This window comes from Thecamonas trahens (assembly GCF_000142905.1).
Source record: "Thecamonas trahens ATCC 50062 unplaced genomic scaffold supercont1.21, whole genome shotgun sequence".
NCBI classification, from domain to species: domain Eukaryota; order Apusomonadida; family Apusomonadidae; genus Thecamonas; species Thecamonas trahens.
Window position 1 is genome coordinate 276,496 of NW_013657659.1, and position 17,483 is coordinate 293,978.

At 64.4% G+C, this 17,483-nt stretch overlaps 9 protein-coding genes across 9 annotated transcripts in view; 5 read left to right on the forward strand and 4 right to left on the reverse strand.

The window, feature by feature from the left end:
- AMSG_05103 (uncharacterized protein) overlaps nucleotides 1-774 on the forward strand; it is a gene marked incomplete at its 3' end in the record, with an annotated part of 1,978 nt that extends 1,204 nt beyond the window's left edge. Inside the window, exon 2 of the mRNA XM_013902704.1 lies at nucleotides 183-774. Coding sequence (XP_013758158.1) covers nucleotides 183-774 — 592 coding nt within the window. The remainder of the gene's footprint in view (nucleotides 1-182) is intronic.
- A 1-nt stretch (nucleotide 775) lies between these two features.
- Nucleotides 776-1,973, reverse strand: AMSG_05104 (uncharacterized protein; the record flags this gene model as incomplete). Its single annotated transcript, XM_013902705.1, has 2 exons — nucleotides 776-1,850; nucleotides 1,880-1,973. The coding sequence occupies 2 exons, from the start codon at nucleotides 1,971-1,973 to the stop codon at nucleotides 868-870; spliced, it is 1,077 nt and encodes a 358-aa protein (XP_013758159.1). The 3' UTR covers nucleotides 776-867.
- Nucleotides 1,974-3,045: 1,072 nt separating this feature from the next.
- On the forward strand, nucleotides 3,046-4,158 carry AMSG_05105 (iron/ascorbate-dependent oxidoreductase; the record flags this gene model as incomplete). Its single annotated transcript, XM_013902706.1, has 1 exon — nucleotides 3,046-4,158. One exon carries the CDS (start codon nucleotides 3,046-3,048, stop codon nucleotides 4,156-4,158), a length of 1,113 nt encoding a protein of 370 aa, XP_013758160.1.
- A 122-nt stretch (nucleotides 4,159-4,280) lies between these two features.
- Nucleotides 4,281-4,842, reverse strand: AMSG_05106 (uncharacterized protein; the record flags this gene model as incomplete). Its single annotated transcript, XM_013902707.1, has 2 exons — nucleotides 4,281-4,700; nucleotides 4,726-4,842. 2 exons carry the CDS (start codon nucleotides 4,840-4,842, stop codon nucleotides 4,281-4,283), a joined length of 537 nt encoding a protein of 178 aa, XP_013758161.1.
- Nucleotides 4,843-5,219: 377 nt separating this feature from the next.
- On the forward strand, nucleotides 5,220-6,475 carry AMSG_05107 (ceroid-lipofuscinosis; the record flags this gene model as incomplete). The annotated part of the gene is made up of 3 exons (XM_013902708.1): nucleotides 5,220-5,596; nucleotides 5,646-6,098; nucleotides 6,218-6,475. The coding sequence occupies exons 1-3, from the start codon at nucleotides 5,243-5,245 to the stop codon at nucleotides 6,473-6,475; spliced, it is 1,065 nt and encodes a 354-aa protein (XP_013758162.1). The 5' UTR covers nucleotides 5,220-5,242.
- Nucleotides 6,476-6,564: 89 nt separating this feature from the next.
- Nucleotides 6,565-10,482, reverse strand: AMSG_11849 (uncharacterized protein; the record flags this gene model as incomplete). The annotated part of the gene is made up of 3 exons (XM_013902774.1): nucleotides 6,565-6,736; nucleotides 7,118-7,291; nucleotides 7,505-10,482. 3 exons carry the CDS (start codon nucleotides 10,480-10,482, stop codon nucleotides 6,565-6,567), a joined length of 3,324 nt encoding a protein of 1,107 aa, XP_013758228.1.
- A 284-nt stretch (nucleotides 10,483-10,766) lies between these two features.
- AMSG_05110 (uncharacterized protein) lies at nucleotides 10,767-11,979 on the reverse strand (the record flags this gene model as incomplete). The annotated part of the gene is made up of 2 exons (XM_013902709.1): nucleotides 10,767-10,810; nucleotides 10,893-11,979. 2 exons carry the CDS (start codon nucleotides 11,977-11,979, stop codon nucleotides 10,767-10,769), a joined length of 1,131 nt encoding a protein of 376 aa, XP_013758163.1.
- Nucleotides 11,980-12,762: 783 nt separating this feature from the next.
- Nucleotides 12,763-14,369, forward strand: AMSG_05111 (uncharacterized protein; the record flags this gene model as incomplete). Its single annotated transcript, XM_013902710.1, has 2 exons — nucleotides 12,763-13,812; nucleotides 13,872-14,369. 2 exons carry the CDS (start codon nucleotides 12,763-12,765, stop codon nucleotides 14,367-14,369), a joined length of 1,548 nt encoding a protein of 515 aa, XP_013758164.1.
- Nucleotides 14,370-14,533: 164 nt separating this feature from the next.
- Nucleotides 14,534-16,688, forward strand: AMSG_11850 (uncharacterized protein; the record flags this gene model as incomplete). The annotated part of the gene is made up of 3 exons (XM_013902775.1): nucleotides 14,534-14,789; nucleotides 14,822-15,984; nucleotides 16,032-16,688. The coding sequence occupies 3 exons, from the start codon at nucleotides 14,534-14,536 to the stop codon at nucleotides 16,686-16,688; spliced, it is 2,076 nt and encodes a 691-aa protein (XP_013758229.1).
- Between the last annotated feature and the right edge of the window lie 795 nt (nucleotides 16,689-17,483).

The following is a 17,483-nucleotide window of genomic DNA, read 5'->3' on the forward strand; positions in this document are numbered from 1 at the left end:
CCCCCCCCTCGCCCCACAGCCTCCGACACCACTACACTCCCTCCCTCCCTCCTCCCCCTCTACGTACACACACACACATACAAACGCATGCAAATGCGTGTCCTCGCTGCTGTTGCTGTGCTTGTACTTGCGGTGGCCCATGGGTGGCTTGTCTCTGGCTCTGTGACTGTGGGGACGGCCAGCTCTGCCTCGTCGCCGCCTGCACCTGTCGTGCCTGCCCAGCTGACCTTCAGCGCCAACGTGACGACGACCTTCCCGTCGGGCGAGTCGTTCTGGCTGGAGATGGCCGGCATGTGGTCGGAGGAGCTGCAGGCGGCGCGGTGGGATACGGTCAAGTCGGGCTCGATTCCGGGCTACCCGGTCTCGGTGGCTGTGGGCGAGTCAGAGGTGCAGTACTGGCCCGAGCAGAGCAAGTGCCTTGTCGGCTGCCTCGCTGGCGTCAACTGCACCGGCGCACTGTGTGTGCCCGAAACGCTGGCCTACGGCACATGGATGATTCCGCTTGAGCCATGGCTTTTGCTCGGCGACGCCGCGTACTCGGGCACCTGCGCCCTGGTCAACGACAAGCCGACCGGCGACAAGTTTGTGGTCAAGGGCGCGTACGACTCGACCTTCACCTACTGTTTTGTCGGCTCAACCATGCACGCCATCAAGATCGCAGGCAACGCCGGCGGCTCGATAGTCATCAAGTTCTCCAACGTCCAGGCCAAGCCGACGCCGGCCTCGGCCTTTGCCATCCCCTCGTACTGCACCTGCCCCAGCACCGCCGCATAAGCAGCCATATGCGTAGTTCATTCATCGCTGCCGTCGCCATACGCTTGCCAGCAGAGCAGGCCTGCCATAACACTCACCCGGCAGCCACAGCGTCTATCCCCAGCCCTTTTCGTAGCGCGGCTTCCGCGAAAGACTCTCCATGTAGCGGGCGCGCTGGCGAGCGATGCCGCGCAGCCGGGCCTCCTCGCGGGCGTCGGCATGGGTGTCTGCGCCAAAGACCGACGAGATGTACTGCTTGCGCGAAGCCTGCAACGACTGGATTTTCGACTGGCGCAACTTGGCGCGCCGGGCCTTGTCCTCCTTGTTGATGTTGGTTAGCGGCGCGTGGTCGAGCCGCTCGCCCTCGGGCACAAAAAACGAGGTCGTCGGATCGGCCTGCGTCAGCTCAAACGTCGGCTTGGCCTGCCGCCGCTTCTCGTACCGCCGGTTAAGGTGCGGCGCGAGCGGCGGCGGCCGCTTGTGCTCCGCACGCTCCGGCTTGATGCCCAGCACGTCCCAGTCGGCATCGCGCAGCCGCGGCACCGGCTTGCTTGCCGACGACGAGCTTACAGACGCCGGCAGTGTGTGCACCGGCTGAGCCGCTGGCGCAGCCGACGCATACCCGCCGCCGTACCCAGGACCTGGTCCTCCGCTGTAGCCGCCGCTCTGTCTGCCGCCACCGCCACCACCGCCGCCGCCATAGCCACCACCCTGCCCGCCGCCGCCACCGCCACCGCTACCGCGTGCTGGCGACGGCGCCGCCGGTGACGCCCGGGCTCGTTCGTACTGCTCGCTTGCCATCCGCGGTGGGTAGTGGGTCCGCTGGTCAGAGTGCGACGACGGCGGCTGGTTGAGCCGCGGCGGGTAGCTGGGCGAGCCGTGCGAGCGCGGTGCTCCGCCGCCGTATCCGCCGCCAGACGAATTGATCGAGTCCAGCGCGTGCGCCCGGCCGGCGCGATTCGGTCCGCCGTGTCCGCCACCGCCGTGCCCGCCACCGCCGTGTCCGCCACCGTATCCACCTCCGCCACTGGCGTATCCGCCACCGTACCCGCCGCCGCCACCGCCTTGCGCGCCGCCGTAGCCTCCGCCGCCGTAGCCTCCGACACCATGTCCAGCACCACCGTACCCGCCGCCGCCACCGCCATGCTGAGCACCTCCGTAACCTCCACCACCAGCACCTCGGCCACCGCCTCGTCCACCACTCGCGTAGCCACCACCATATCCGCCGCCGCCGCTGCTCCCGTAACCAGGGCCGTACCCGTCGCCACCGCCACCGTACGACATGCACGTGTGATGAGGAGGGGGGAAGGGGGTGGGAAGAGAGAGATGGGTAGAGGTGACCGTCACTTGCCCTTGCCCTTGGCCCACGGCCCCGCCAAGCTCGCAACCCGGAGCGAGGCCAATGGCCAATGAACACAAACGGAAGCAGCGCAACGGTTGATTCGGCCGCCGACCGGAGGGGAATGGGGGGGGGGGGAGAAATAGAAGGCGCTCTCACTCGATCGCCATCGATTCATCGGACGGGGACCTGTTCCCATCGGGCACCTATCGGCAGAATCAAGTACAACATCCCCTCGCTGCGTCCGTACTCTTTAAATTGTCCCACATCGCTTGGGCGAGGTCTGCTTGCCTGCCCCGCCGTGGCCAAATAAGACAGGTCGTGGTTACTATGTCACTCCAATGTGATCTTTGATTTTGGCAGTCGTGCTCGAGTCGCGGCTTCCCAGACGCTTCGCCGCAAGGCATGTGCAAAGGTAGAGCAATCCAGCTCGCAAGGGCAGCGGTATACTATTGGGCAACTCTATTTGTGATGGGCAGTGACCTGGCGTCGGGACTGAGCAGGCTCCAGGGCTTATCGCTGGTCCAGCCGGAAAAAAACCTGTCGGCGGAGAGTTGCACACGCATATCTCATCGTGCCTGTTCGCCGTCCATAATAGCATTGTAGCAACTGCTACTTTGCCAACTGTGGCAGCGACCCTGCCATCGGCCTCCGCTGTCATCTCTCTCAACCCGCGCTGTCGTGATCTCCGAGGATTTCGGGTCATCCGAGCCCTCTGCTTTCTGGGCCGCCGAGAGCAGCTTGGGTCTCTCGGCCAAAGTTGCAGTAGCTCGATCCGCCCCCCTCCCGTCCAACATGCCATCCAAGCACATTGCAATTGCGCACATGCGGGAGGCCCGCAGTCGATCGAATGGCTCGTTGGGCCAAGTCACATGCTAGTGATGTGCAAATCACGTGGGTGCCAACCTTGAACTCGCACACGCGTCTTCACCGCACCTGCCCTCCCCCTGACCATGACCGACGCCATCCCGCACACGCTGCCCAAGCCCGACGTGGTTCCCGAGCTCGATGTAGCGGCTCTGGAAGATGCTCCCACAGCCGAGGCGCTCGCTGCACTCGCCCATGCCTGCCACACCGTTGGCTTTCTCCGTGTCGTCAACCACGGCGTGCCCGTTGAGGTTGTCGATGACGTCCTGGCAGCGGCAAGTGAGGTTTTTTCACTCGACCAGGCCGAGAAGGAGGCGGTGCACATCAACGGGTCGCTGTCATTTCGTGGTTACGCGCGCGTGGGTGAGGAGATCACTCTCGGCGTGCCCGACTTTAAGGAAACCTTTGATGTTGGTCTCGAGCACCCGCCCGTGGGCCAGGATGCGGTGGCTGCTGCCGCCGCTACAGGCGCCTGGGCCGGCCTTCTTGCCGGCGCCAACCAGTGGCCGGCCGCCGCGCCGATGCTGGCGCCACGCATCTACGCATACATGGACGCCATGCGCGAGCTCGGCCTGCGAATCATGACCATTCTTGCGGCTGCGCTCGATCTCCCGCTCGACACCTTTACCTCGGTCTACACTCGGCGGCCGGCTGGGCGGCCCGATGCGGCCGGCTTTGCCCTCCTCCGCCTGCTGCGGTATCCGCCGCAGGCCGGAGCGCCGCGCATCGGCGTAGGCGAGCACTCAGACTTTGGCATGCTCACGCTTCTTGCCACGGACGATATCGGCGGCTTGCAGGTCGAGATCGAGCCCGGCGTGTGGCGCGACGTGCCGCCGCGGTCAGGCACTTTTGTGCTCAACTTTGGCGATCTGCTCGAGGTGTGGACCAACGGATACATCCGCGCCACTAATCACCGAGTCATCTCACCGTCGTCGACCATGCCGCGCTTCTCGGTTCCGTTCTTTGTCGAGCCGGACCTGGACGCCACGTTTACCCCGCTCGATTCGTCGCGCTTTGCCTACGCTCCAGGCCGCCGCCCTCTCGACGCCGAGGCCGCCGACGCTGCCATCTTCCAGAAGTACGAGGGTCGCTTTGAAGACGCATTGCACTACGGCGATCACATCTTTGCCGCCTGCGTCCGCTCCTTCCCCACCAATCCCGTTTCCATCGCGTGGCTTGCCGCCCAACGCGAGCCGTAGCTGCTTCCGTTTTACTGGGACCACTCACTTCTCGGCGCTGCTCGACGGCAGAGGGCACATGCACCACGGCGGCACCACAATGTACTTCTCCGGCGGCGCAACAGGATCAATGGTGATAAAGTTTACACGTACGATGCCGTCTCGCCGCCCAACGTCTGCGTCAGCTCGACTGACACAAGCTGGGCGCTGCTGTCAAAGCAGTAGGCAGCTATGGTCGTGCCGCTCGGCTCGACAGCCAGCCACTTGGAGCCCTCACCGTCAGCGCACGTGCCGTTGGCCACAGCGTTGACCACAAAGATCCACAGCTCAAGCCGGAGATCGCTGGCCTCGACAGTGCACATGCCGCCGCCGCACGTCGCGCCGTGGGTGCAGATGACATGGCAGTTCGCATTGACGTCCGAGTAGGATACCGTCGTCTGGAGCGACTCGACCGCCAGCACGGTTGTATCCGGCGCCACAATCGTCGGCATCGTCGAGTTGACAACATGCATGTTGAGCCATAGCACCGACCGCAGCACGGCGCCCTTGACCCCAACCTCAAACTGGTAGGGAGGGACCAACGGTCACCTCGATGGTCGCCGTGTAGGAAATCGACGGCGGCATCGATGGCTTGGCGACCATCGAGCTAGAGGGCAATGCCACAACAGCAACAACAACCAATGCCATAGCCACAGTCATAGCCATGACCGTAGTCGTGCCCCTCGGCATCATCGCAGCACAACCATGTCCGCCTGATGGACCCCCCTACCACGCCACCGCCACGCCACCGCCATGTCGGAGCCAGTCAGCCATCCACACCATACGACCCATGACCAGGAGCTATGGGTAATTTGCACTCGCAGATCCCCCCCCCTCTCCTCCCCTGCCCCCCTCCTTCCTCCCATCGCTGTCGCACAAGCCAATCACACGAAGCGTGCAGAGCCATGTGGCATGGCTTTGGCGGTGGTGGTGGTATGTTTCATCGTCGTTTTGGCGCGAAACGGCGTGTCACGACTGACACCCACCGGTCACGAGGGCGCCGGCACAGGCGCGGTGAGCGCAACAGGCACACACCTCGCTCTGTTTCGCAAGCAAGCACAAAGGGATGGTGTCGACACGCTCACGCTCACAGCCGCGGTCGGAGAACAAGGCTGACGAGTCGCCGCGCTCGCGGGGCTCTTCGCCGCGCTCACGGGGCTCTTCGCCGCGCACCTCGTCGCGCGCCAAAACGGCGGCCAAGTCGTCGGCCAAGGGCAAGAAGACGTCGGCGACCAAGAGCAAGAAGGCATCGGCCAAGACCAAGTCGTCGGCCAAGACCAAGTCGTCGGCCAAGACCAAGTCGTCGGCCAAGACCAAGTCGTCGGCCAAGACCAAGTCGTCGGCCAAGACCAAGACGCCGGTCAAGGCGCTGGCGCAATCGGCGGCGGCGCAATCGGCGGCGCCGGGCGATGCACCGGCTGTCCGTGCCGCGCCAAACTCGTCGCCGCTTTACCAGGGCGTCGTTTGAGTTTTGGCTCTTCTTTGTCATGATCCTGGAGAACTGGATCCTCGAGAACTGGATCCTCGACTTTGGCCGGCCGGTCGGCAACTTTTACTTCCGTTTTCTCGGCTCGAACAGCCCGGGCGTGGGCGACTACTTCCACATGGCGTACAACGTGCTCACGCCGTTTCTGCTCCTGCTGCTGATGGACAAGGCGCGCAACTCGCGCGTCCCATCGTGGGTCAAGTACCTCATTGTCATCATCTTTACTCTCGGCGCCTCCATGCACCTTGTCGGCGACTCGATCCAGTCCAAGCTTGTGCAGAACTGCTCGTACGATCTCTCGGTGAGCGTGCGCGAGAACAAGGTCATGCGCGAACTCGGAAACGACGCCATCGTCGACATCTTTGAGCTCCTCTACTCGTACGACGAGCACATCGGCCACGACCTGTGGTACCTCGCCTACTTTGGCGCCTTCCTCGTCACTTTTTTGCCGCCTCGGCCCCGCGCGACTCGGCCTCGGCCTCGGCCTCGCTCCCGCTCTCGGCCTGGGCCCTTCTTCCCTTTGGCTCGCTCTTCTACTGGTACCTCATCGTCGAGGGCCAGGTCTGGCCGCTCTTCATCGTCACCTACTCCATCATGCTCGTCATCATGTGGCGCCTCGCCGCCCGCGGCGACGGCCTCGATGTCAACGGCCGTTTCCTCTTCTACAACTTTACCGTCACCGCCATCCTCTTTGTCGCTTGGCTAGTCTACACCGACACCTCGTTCTCGTCTGTCTGGAACATCGCTCTTGACGAGGTCCCCGAGTACTGGGAGACCTTCCCCAACCAGTACGCCCTCCTTGTTGGCGCGTAAATACGTCTTGTAACTGCTCCGATCGCACAACTGCCGACTCTATGGCCGTCATCGCCATCATCGTCATTGTCGTCACTATCAAGCCAAGTTTACTGCGGCTGCGGAGCGTTGACCGCCTCAGCCTTGAACTCGGGAGCGGACCAGCACGCCTCAAAGGCGTTGACCTGGGCCCGGCACTCGTTGTACGCCAGCGAGTTGGCATCAAGGCACTTGGTCAGCGCCGCGTATGTCTCGTTGCACTGCGCCTCCACCGCGCCGAGTCTATCCCCCTCACCGATCCGCCCGGACCCGCCAGCAGCCAGGAGCCAGGAGCCAGCAGCCAGCAGCCAGGAGCCAGCAACCAGCAGCAACCACCCAGTCCAGCCACCGCCACCACCGCCACCACACACTCACAGTGAGTCCCTATTCCTCTGGTACCCCCCCCCCCCCCCCCCCCCCCTCCGGCACCCCGTGCCCGCCACCCCCACCGCCAACCAGCCCAAAAATGGCCCTGGGTGGCCGGGTGGCATCCCGCCAGCTGCAGCCACCGCCACCACCGCCACCGGGCAAGCCCCGCACTGGCGCCCTCCCCCCTCCCCCCTTCCCCCTTCCCCCCTCCTCGCCCCCTCCTCGCTTCCTGCCCCCTCATTCGCCGTGGCATACACTTGTGCGGCGCACTCGGTCACGGCCCGGCCCTCCCGCAGGCACGCCTCCGGGTTGGCCGACGACGCCTTGCACAGAAGGAAGGCATCGTTGGGCGCAGCGCAGTGCGCGTCGAGGCAGAAGGCAGCAGCCATCAGGCCCGCATGCGGCACGTTAATCTCAGACGAAGCCATTCTTGTCCTAGCCCGACAACGAGAGTGGTGTGTCGTCGCAGTCGTAGCTCTGTTGCCGCGTGACTCCAGCTCCCGCTGGCGAGCGGCCGTCGGTCGGCCCGACGCCCGCGGACCATCACATCGCCCGCCCACCCGCCCGTCACTGCCTGTCTTAGTCATTGCCATTTATCTCTCGTGCCGCCGCATCCCGCCACATCCCGCCACATCCGTCTACGACAGTGTCTGGACGAGGGCAAACTGGCCAAAGTAGGTGTTGACGAGGATGTAGACTGCGTTGGGGTTGGCCACTGACGCCACCACGCCATCAAACGAGTGCGGAAAGGCAGTAACAGAGCCGTGGACGCCGGCATCGAACGGCCAGATGGTGGCGAGCGCCGTGGTGCCAGTTGCCAGGTCACCGGCCGCAAAGGCGACGTTGAACGAGTCAATCTGCCACACCGCATTGGCCGAGACGACCGGGTAAGCCGTTGACGCACTGTCGATTGACGAGCCATGGACAATGTACGGGAACTGCCACTTCCACGCCACCTTGCCGAGGCCCACACCGTTGTGCCCGAGCTCGCGCCGCCCGACAACGCCGTTGGAAAACGTCCCATACGTGATCAGAAGCTGTTCGTCGGTCGTCGGCACGTGCGCAAGCACGATCTCACCGGTGCGAGCCGAGCCGACCGTGTACCGCAGCGCGCCCGAAAAGCAGGTTGTCCCGAGGCAGGCCATGTCGTCAAACGCGATGAACGCCGGCGAGAGGAGGCCGCCAGGTGACTGCGCCGGAATCATCGACGAGCCGTGTCGGAAGGTGTACACCTGCGCCCCAGATGCCGAGTCGTAGATCCGAATGGTGCCAAAGCCGGCGCACGAGGTTGAGGTGTAGAGAAAGCCACGCGAGTCGACGGCGATGTTTGTCGAGCCCCTCGTGGGACAATCGACGTTGGTGTGCATAAAGTTGGTGACAAACGAGTTCACAACCGCAGAGGACTTGATGTCAAACACCGTCGCGTTGTTCCCAATGTACACCACGTACGTAGACGTGGCCTCGTTGAAGCCGGCGGTGATGACGTCAGTCGACCCGATAACCACACCGTTGGGGTTGGCGTCAAAGGCGTTGACAATCTTGAGCGTCGTCAGATCGACCACAGCCGCTTCGATCCCAGACTCGGAGCCGATCTTTCGCAGGACAACCGCCTTGGAGTATGCGTACTGCGACGAATACGAGACCGCGACGACCGAGTTGAGCTCGATGCGCCCGGCCGCCACAACGGCGTCACCGTCGACGGCCCACGCCGAGTACACCTGGGTTCCGTTCTGCCACAGCTTGGTAGTGACAAACACGTCGCCGCCGTGGGCGCCCGCCACCACAAAGTCTGGCACCGGGACCTGGCCGTAGATGTTGGGCGAGACCGACCAAGGAAGGAACCGCGGATGAGGGCCGAGAAAGTGGGTGACCGGCAGCTCGTACGCGATGACCGAAAAGGCGCAGAACGCCGCTGAGGTTTGGCAGGTGACGTTGATGGTGGCTAGGCCGGCGTCGACAAAGACAGTCGAAAAGTTGTTGGGCGTGAGGCCTGATGACGGAAACGGCAGACTGGCGCGCTGCGAGCCGAGCTCGATGCTGGCGGCCATAGCCGTCGCCTCCTCGGTGCCTGTCACCACAAACTGGAGCGTGGAAAACCTCGTGGAGACCTCAAAAGTAAACTGCGCAACGAGGCCCTTGAAGCGCGCCGGCGCCGTGACGTTGAGCTCGAGTCGCGTTGCGTTGGCAAGTGACACCGGCGCCGTAGCTTCCACGCGCGGGACTGTGGTAGCAGCCGCAAGAGCCGCCTGCGACTTGAGTGATGTCTCAGGCGTGACGCGAAGGATCTGGACGGTGTCCCAGTACTGCTGGTACGGCGTGTTGACAACAAGGTAGCTGCCGTCGCTCAGCGAGTGCGCCGTCATTTCGCCGGTGGGCACCCGGACACCGGTCACATTGAGCTCGGTCATGCTCGACACTGAGCCGCTGTTGTCGATCGACGCCGAGGTGAGGACGCCCGGACACTTGCCGATGTTGCGGAACGGGCAGCCAGCCGAGCCTTGCTGAGTCAGGTCGAGTTCGATGTACTGTGAGAGCGTCGGCTGCGCCAGGGCGGTGCTGAACGATGTCGGGAACAGCGGCAGCGTCATCGAGCTGGAAAGCGCGTAGTCGTTGGTGGCGTCAAGGATGAGGAGGCAGATACCAACAGCGCCGCTGTGGCTATCATAGTACGCAAGGCGCAGGCCGTAGTATGTGTCCGAGACCGGGCCGGCGCCTGAGACATCGACAGACGTGGCATGCGCGGCGCCAGGGCAGCTCTCGAGCGCGATTGGGTGTGCGACCGGGTAGCACTCGGGCTTGGGCGGCCACTGGGTGCATGCCGCGACTCGGACGGTGACGAGACTAGACGTTGTGAAGTTGCCTAGACGGGCGTCGGCAAGCTTGGCATTGTTGCTCCACGGCAAGCTAAAGACAAGGTCACCCGAGAGAGCTGGCGCAGCGGTCTCGCAAACATCTGTGTTGGGCATCATGTACGCCATAAAGTACGACTCGTCGACCGGCGGCTCATCGGGCGCATACACGACTCGGTACTCAAAGTACGGACTTGACGACTCAAACGAGGTCGACTGGATGCCATCAAAGTAGACCTTGCGGGCGAGCGGATCTGCAATCGGCAGCCAAATACCGCCCGAGGCCTCATGGGCGTCGACAACCACGATCGAGCCATGAGCGAGGGCATCGGCGTCAATGACGACAATGACGCTCTCAAAGCCGAGCACCCATAGAGCGCCGTCGAGGCCGTCGTTGCCGCGGCGATCATGCGCCGGGCGGCGCGGGAGGAACGAGGCCGAGGAGATGACAGTGACATGCGAGTATGACGCGCCAGACGAGCCGTCGGCCATGCCGGAAGCCTCGACGATGTCCGCGCAGGTGACATTGGCAGCCGAGGCAAAGCGTCCCGAGGAGGTAGAAGCCACAAAGACCGAGATGCCTGCCGCCGACGCGACATGGACGGTGGACTCGTCCACCACTGCCGAGGCGAGGATTTTCGAGCCAACGAGCGGGAGCGTATCCGACGTGGTGATGGCTGGCGAGACGGCCGCAGCGGCGGCTGCCACCACCATAAGCAGGACGAGACGGGCGAGCAGAGTAGCAGAGACTAGCGGCACGATGCGCAACATGCTTCTATGTCGGGAGAGAGTGAGGTGTGCTGCCAGCTGCTGGCGTGTGCCGCACGTGACCGACTTTGATTGCATTGCGGTCGCACATGCCTGTCAAGCGTGCGTTGCGGGGGTTTGCCGGCGAGCTTGCGTGCCCCCGCTCGCCACCATCGCCGTCATCATGATCCTGATCATCGCCTCTCATCGTCTGGTGTGTGCTTGACTGTGTACGGGTGTGAGTTTGTGAGGGAACATGCCGTGGCCGAGGATCGCCGAGACAACACGGGGCCTCTATCCTACCCAGTCTACAGGAAGCAGGCGGCGAGGTTGATCGACGAGGCAGGCGGCGCTGTCCTGGGAGTTGACCAGGATGACTTGCGCTGGGGAATGCACGATGCGGTCGAAGGTGTCGATATCGATGGTGGAAGCACTGGGGTCAGGTGCATCACTGGCAACATCGAGCGGCAGGTATGTGTAGCAGGCGTCCAAGCCATAGAGGTTCGAGTTGGACCCACCGTGAAGATCCAAGCCGAAGCTGGGCATGGCGTTGGTGTTGTCCTGTACCTCGAGTGCGAAAGAATCAGCACCATCATCGCTCTGGTCCATGTGAGCCACCGAGCCATCGGCGTCGTTTGTGAACAAGTTACAGCCATCGCCCTCGCTCTCGCCCGAGTAGGTGTCGTCCGTCTCGCCCAAGGGCCAGGAGAAGTCCGAGCCACTGGTGTTGCCAGCTGCGTCGTCATCGTGGCTGCTGGCGCTGCCGTCGCTGCCGTCGCTGCCGTGGCTGCCGTCGCTGCCGTCGCTGCTCGCGCTGCCGTCGCTGCCGTCGCTGCCGTCGCTGCCGTCGCTGCCGTCGCTGCTCGCGCTGCCGTCGCTGCTCGCGCTGCCGTCGCTGCTCGCGCTGCCGTCGCTGCCGCCGCTACCGTCCAGGTGGGAAGCAAACGGGGCAAAGAAGGCCTTGATCTTGTTGGTGTCAGCGTTGAGAGTGTGGATCGTGGCAAAGTCGAAAGCCTCGATCTGCTCGGGCGTGCAGCGTCGCTTGCGCGCGAGGCGGTTCGACCGCTGCGTGGTCCAGCGATGGACTCGCTCACAAAAGATCGACACAAAGGTAGGGCCATGAACAACGCCGGCATCAGCAAACCGAGTACACTCAGCCACCTGCTTCGAGTTGAGCTTGCCCGGGCGTGGACGGCAGGCGACGTTGAGGACCGCCAGGACGAGGGCGTCGTCGACAAGAGCCGCAGCAGAGTTGGCCATGTGTCGCGAAATGATCTTGTGCTCTGCGTTGTAGTCCAGCATGTCCCGCAAGACAGAGGCAACGCCGTGTGGTGCAATGTTGTCCTCGTTGTTAGAGTAGTCGCGGACAAGTCTCAGCAACCTGGCCCTGGCATCGGTCCACACGGCACTGTCGCTGGCGATGGGAAGGATGCACTTGGAGAATGCACGCAGCGGCTGCTTGCTCCCCTTCTTCTGCCCAGTGTCTGCCTCGAGAGGGTTAACGTTGGGCTGTGCGGCCATTTCGAGTGAGCTATGCGCAGGTGGAGCGCGAAGCGGGGACCATCGCTGCGGAAGAACGTGATTCTCCCGTCTGTGTGCCCCCTCCGGGTCGCACACGAACGTCACAGTCTGGTCAGGTGGCGTCACACTCAGGGCTATGGCCGCTAGGGCGCCTGTCATCCTTCGCCGACGACCGTCTCCTCCACCCTCAACACCTTTACCCTTCACCCTCTTCAACCGTCCTTGCTCTCCTTCGCACAGAGTCCATCCACCTGTTTGCGGTCCGCGTGCAGCGCGTCGCGCACCGCGCGCACTGTAGATTCGTCGGCCCCTCACTCGTCGCAGGTTTTCGCCAGTTTCGGCCCGCGACAAAATTTGAGTTTTTGGCTCGACACCCGTCTGCGCGCCATCATGGCCGAGTTCGCCTCACCACCGTCGGTCCTCTCGCCGGCGCTACGGCGATTCCGCTCGGGTTCCACTGTCTCCAACCTGCCCCAGATAGAGAGCCCAACTATGCCCAGGACACCGCCTCGACGGAGACTGCCACACGCTGCGGAGCCGCTCCCTTCGCCAGCTTCGCGTGCTGCGTCCCGCCGCTCACCGTGCGCCGCCTGCGCGGGCCTGTATGCGGATGCAGCGGGCGACGAGAACAGCGCACACACCTCGCTTGCCAAATGCTCGCATCGTGTGTGCATACAGTGTCTGGGGACGGCGGTGCTTTCGGCGCTGGCGCTCGGCAAGGCGCCGGGATGCCCGTCCCGGGGCTGCAGCGCCGAGCTGCTCCCGGCCGACGTCCTACCGCACATGGCCGCCTTGGAGGCGACCGACGCGTATGCCGACGCTACTGAGCTCGACTCCTCGCTTCCTGGTGCGCTAGCAGACTACGAGCGGAAGCTTTTGCTCGCTACGTCATCGCTGGTGGTCTGCCCCAACGAGGCCTGTGGCTACGTGTTTGAGCAGCATATGACGACGCCGTCAAAGGCGAGCGTGGTTCCGCCGACGCCGGCGCGGGCCCGCGACGACAACGGTGTGCCGCTCACGCCGCGCGCACACGCCCACCACCGGGACTACCGCTTCCGCTGTCGCCGGTGCGCTACCATCTTCTGCGCCGGCTGCAACGCCATACCGTACCACACAGGCATGGATTGCGCTTCGGCGGCAGCAACGGCAGCGTGCGGCGCCTGTCGGTACTGTGCCAAGCCTTTGAGCCCCGAGACTACTGCCGAGAACCCGACTGATGCACCCGCGCTTGACAAAGTATGCGTCGATGAGGCGTGCCTTGCCAAGCGGGCGATTGCGTGCCGGGTGACCCACGTGTGCGGCCACGCGTGTGGCGGTGTCAAACGCGAGAAGCGTTGCCTGCCATGCCTGGAGCCCGAATGTGCTCCTGCCGATGCCCAGATCACTGCTGACGACTACTGTTCGATATGCTGGGTCGACGACATCCGGTCTGCGCCATCGATCGAGCTCGCGTGCGGGCACGTCTTCCACTACTCGTGCGTGACGGCGCGACTCGACGCCCGCTGGCCCGACGCCCACATCTCATTTGCTTTTCTCGACTGCCCGCTTTGTAACGCGCCGATCGCGCACAAGGTACTCGCCAAGCGGCTCCGCCCGCTGCAGCGGCTGCAGGGCGAGGTACTCGCCCTCGCTCGGCACGCACTCCACACCGAGATGCTAGCCGGTAACTCAGAGGTGGCGTTCATATCGGACGCCGCCATTGCGGCGTACGCCTCGTCGCAGCGGTACTATCTCTGCTCCAAGTGTGATCACCCGTACCACGGCGGCGCGGCAGCGTGCGAAGCCGCCGGCGACGCCCACCCCCCAATCCTGACGCCTTCGTTTGCTCGCACTGTGCGCACACCGACGGGCTCATCACTCGCTGCGCCACACACGGAACGCGATATATTCAGCACAAGTGCCGGTTCTGCTGCAACCTCGCAACATGGCTCTGCTGGGGCACCACCCACTTTTGCGATGCCTGCCACGACATTGCGCCGATTATTGCTCGCAAGCCGTTCCACGAGCTCTCGCCATGCACATGCTCGCGTGTCCACCCACCCAACGGCATTGAGTTCTCGTACGGCTGCTCCATGTGCTGCGCCCTTGAGGAGGCTCCGCCGGTCCGCAAGTCAGATCGCGCCGAGGCCAAGGCTGCGCGGAAGGCGGCCAAGGCTCAGGCCAAGGCTGCGCGCAAGGCGGCAAAAGCCCAGGCCAAAGCTGCGCGCAAGGCGGCCAAGGCTCGCTCCAAGGCCGAAAAGGCAGCTGCCAAGGTCGCCTCTCGCGCACTTGCCGCGGCCCATGCCGTCCATCGCGCCCGCGCTCGCGGCCGCCCCGACGCTCGCGGCAAACTCGTCGATCAGCCCCAGCCGCCACAGCGCGCCCGTGCGCTCCACGAGCTCAACCGCTGACCACATGCTGCTCGAATCTGACCACAGTCGGCGACCTCTCACAATGAAATCCAAACTGTACTCACCACCGGGTGGCCGAGCTGCCGCCATCGAGTCGACAGCCCCTCCCTCCCCCCCCCCCCCCCCCTCACGCACACCTCACCCCACGCGCATCCCTCACCCCCATGGCAACAACGGCCGCCACCCCACAGTCCCAGATGGAGGCATTCCATGCCGAGCTCGATGCGCAGAAGCTGCTCCGTCTCCGGTTCCTGCTCCACAAGACGCAGCTGTACTCGACCTTCCTGGCCTCCAAGCTGGTAGCGCCGGTGGTGACAGCGATGGGCGGCGCGGCGGCAGACGAGGCCAGGCCCCGGCCGGCGACAGAGACCAACCCCACGGCAGGTCCAGCCACATCCAAGAAGCGGACCCGTGCCCAGCGTGTGCTGCAGACGTCGCTAGCCCACCTACAGCCAAGCGCGCCAAGGGGCTGGGCGGCGTGTCCCGGGTAGATTCTACAGGCAAGTTGGGCAAGACGGGCAAGTCGGGCGAGTCGTGCCAATCGGGCGAGTCGAGCGAGTTGGGCGAGTCGAGCAGCTCAAAGTCGGTGGCTGCTGTCGGCGCTGCGCCGCGGCTGGCGCCTCCGCCGACCTTTCGTGGATCGCTGCGTGGATACCAGGAGCAGGGCCTGCACTGGCTGGTCTCGCTCTACGAGAACGGGCTCAACGGAATCCTCGCCGACGAGATGGGCCTGGGCAAGACGGTGCAGACCATTGCGCTGCTGGCGCATCTTGCGCACCACGGCGTGCCTGGACCGTTTCTGGTCGTCGTTCCGCTCTCGACCCTCTCCAACTGGATGCGCGAGCTCGCCCAGTTTGCTCCGGGTCTCTCTGTCCTGCGTCACCACGGTGAGAAGGAGGAGCGGGCGGCGGCGTATGCCAAGGCGCGGCGAAGCGGTGTTGATGTAGTGGTCACGACCTACGAGATTGCCATGCGCGACGCCAAGATCCTTACTCGGGCGCCGTGGAAGTACCTGGTGGTCGACGAGGGCCATCGGCTCAAGAACATGAACTGCCTCCTGCTGCGCAAGCTCAAGGCTTTCCCGGCCGCCAATCGCCTGCTGCTCACCGGGACGCCGCTGCAGAACTCGCTCGCCGAGCTCTGGTCACTGCTCAACTTTCTGCTCCCGGCACTCTTTGACGACGTCGACGCCTTTGAGGAGTGGTTCAACCTCGATCCCGAGGCTGGCCTCAACGATGCCACCCGCGACGTGCTCGCCAAGCTCCACGCCATCCTCGCTCCGTTCCTTCTCCGCCGCCTCAAGGCCGAGGTCGCCCTGGAACTGCCGGCCAAGTCTGAGGTCCTGGTGTACGCGCCGCTCTCGGCCGGCCAGGCTGAGCTGTATGCGTCCAACGGTGACGCGCCGCGGCTCCGGGCGTTGCTGCAGGCTTCGGCCGCGAGCTCGCGGGCTGGCGAGCGCAAGAAGTTTACATCGCTCAACAATGCGTTCATGCAGCTGCGCAAGGTGACGAACCACCCCTACCTCCTCGACTACCCGCTCACTCCCGACGGCCAGCTGCACATCACCGAGGAGCTGGTGGCAGCATCGGGCAAGATGGTGGTCTTTGATGCACTCGTCACCGCGTTGGCCGCCGCCGGCCATCGCATTCTCGTTTTTCGCAGATGACCAAGATGCTTGACATTCTGCACGACTACTGCTGGCTCCGCGGCCACGAGTTCCGCCGTATCGACGGCTCGGTCAAGCACGACGAGCGCGATGCGGCCATAGCCGACTTTAATGCGCCCAACTCGCGAGTCCACCTGTTTCTCATCTCGACCCGCGCCGGCGGCCTCGGCATCAACCTCACCTCGGCCGACACGGTCATCATCTTTGACTCGGACCTCAACCCGCAGATGGACCTCCAGGCTCAGGACCGTTGCCATCGCATTGGCCAAGACAAGCCGGTGATCGTCTACCGCCTCTGCGCCGCAGACACTGTCGAGGCCACCATCCTCGAGCGCGCCGCTCGCAAGCGCCGCCTCGAGCGCCTTGTCATTGCCCAGGAGCGGTTCAAGGGCATCCGCGCCCGCGCTGCCGGCCCTCGCACCAATGGCGAGAACGGCGACGCAAGCAACACCCTGACCGCCACCGAGGATGACACGAGCACCACGGCCACCAGTGCCGGAGACAGCGACGCCGATGACGTCGAGAGCGAGAGCGGACCGCGGCTCGAGCACGAGACCCTTGCCGATGCCATCGCCGTCCTCGCGAACCGCGAGGCGGTCACGAGCCTGGAGGTTGGCAGCCACTCGGCGTACTTTCGGGTTGTCGACGACTAGTGAACGAGTCAAACGACGCTAGCTACTCGGTGGTGCTGGCAGCGGTGTCATCGTAGAGCCCACCGAGGGCCTTGATGGGGATGCCACGGTTGACGCGGTCCATGTACGCATACAGCAGGTAGATGCAAGCGATGATGATGCCGAGGGTGACGGTCATGTGCACAGTGTGGGCGGTGGAGATCTTGAGTTTGACCTGCCTGTTCCCGTCTGCTGCGCCTACGGCCGCCCCACCGGATCGGTCGATGCCGACGTCCATGGCAGCCAGGAGAGCACGGAGCGGAGTGAGCACCTCGTTGAGCTGCAGAACCATGGCGCCCTCGGCGGTGGCCTCCACCCCGGAGCCGGACAGCTCGGCAGCGGCGGTACCTGCGGCAAAGAGCTCTTCCATGACGGCGACGACGTCGCGAACCAGCTCGACGCCCTGCGGACCATGGCGCGGGCGGACAAAGCCATCTGCCGCGAGCTCGCGGGTGTAGGCGCCGACAGCATCAACCACATCGCCCACCGGCGCCGTCATCACCGCCGCCACCCCAGCCGAGGGCTGGTAGGCGGCGACGGCCTTGCGGCCGGCCACCACGGCCTTGGCCAGCGGTCGCAGCACGTGGGTCACCTCCACCGTTGCCTCTACTTGGGCCTTGCTCGGTTTGCCTGCCATGGTCGGGGTGAGGAGGGGTGTTGGTTGTGTCGGAGTGGTGGTGGGGGGTGGGGGGGGAGAGGGGTGCAGGCGGCGGGGGTTCGGACCCGGCCGAGACACTGGACGCATGCAGGCACCAAGGGAGCAAAGGGGGAGAGAGG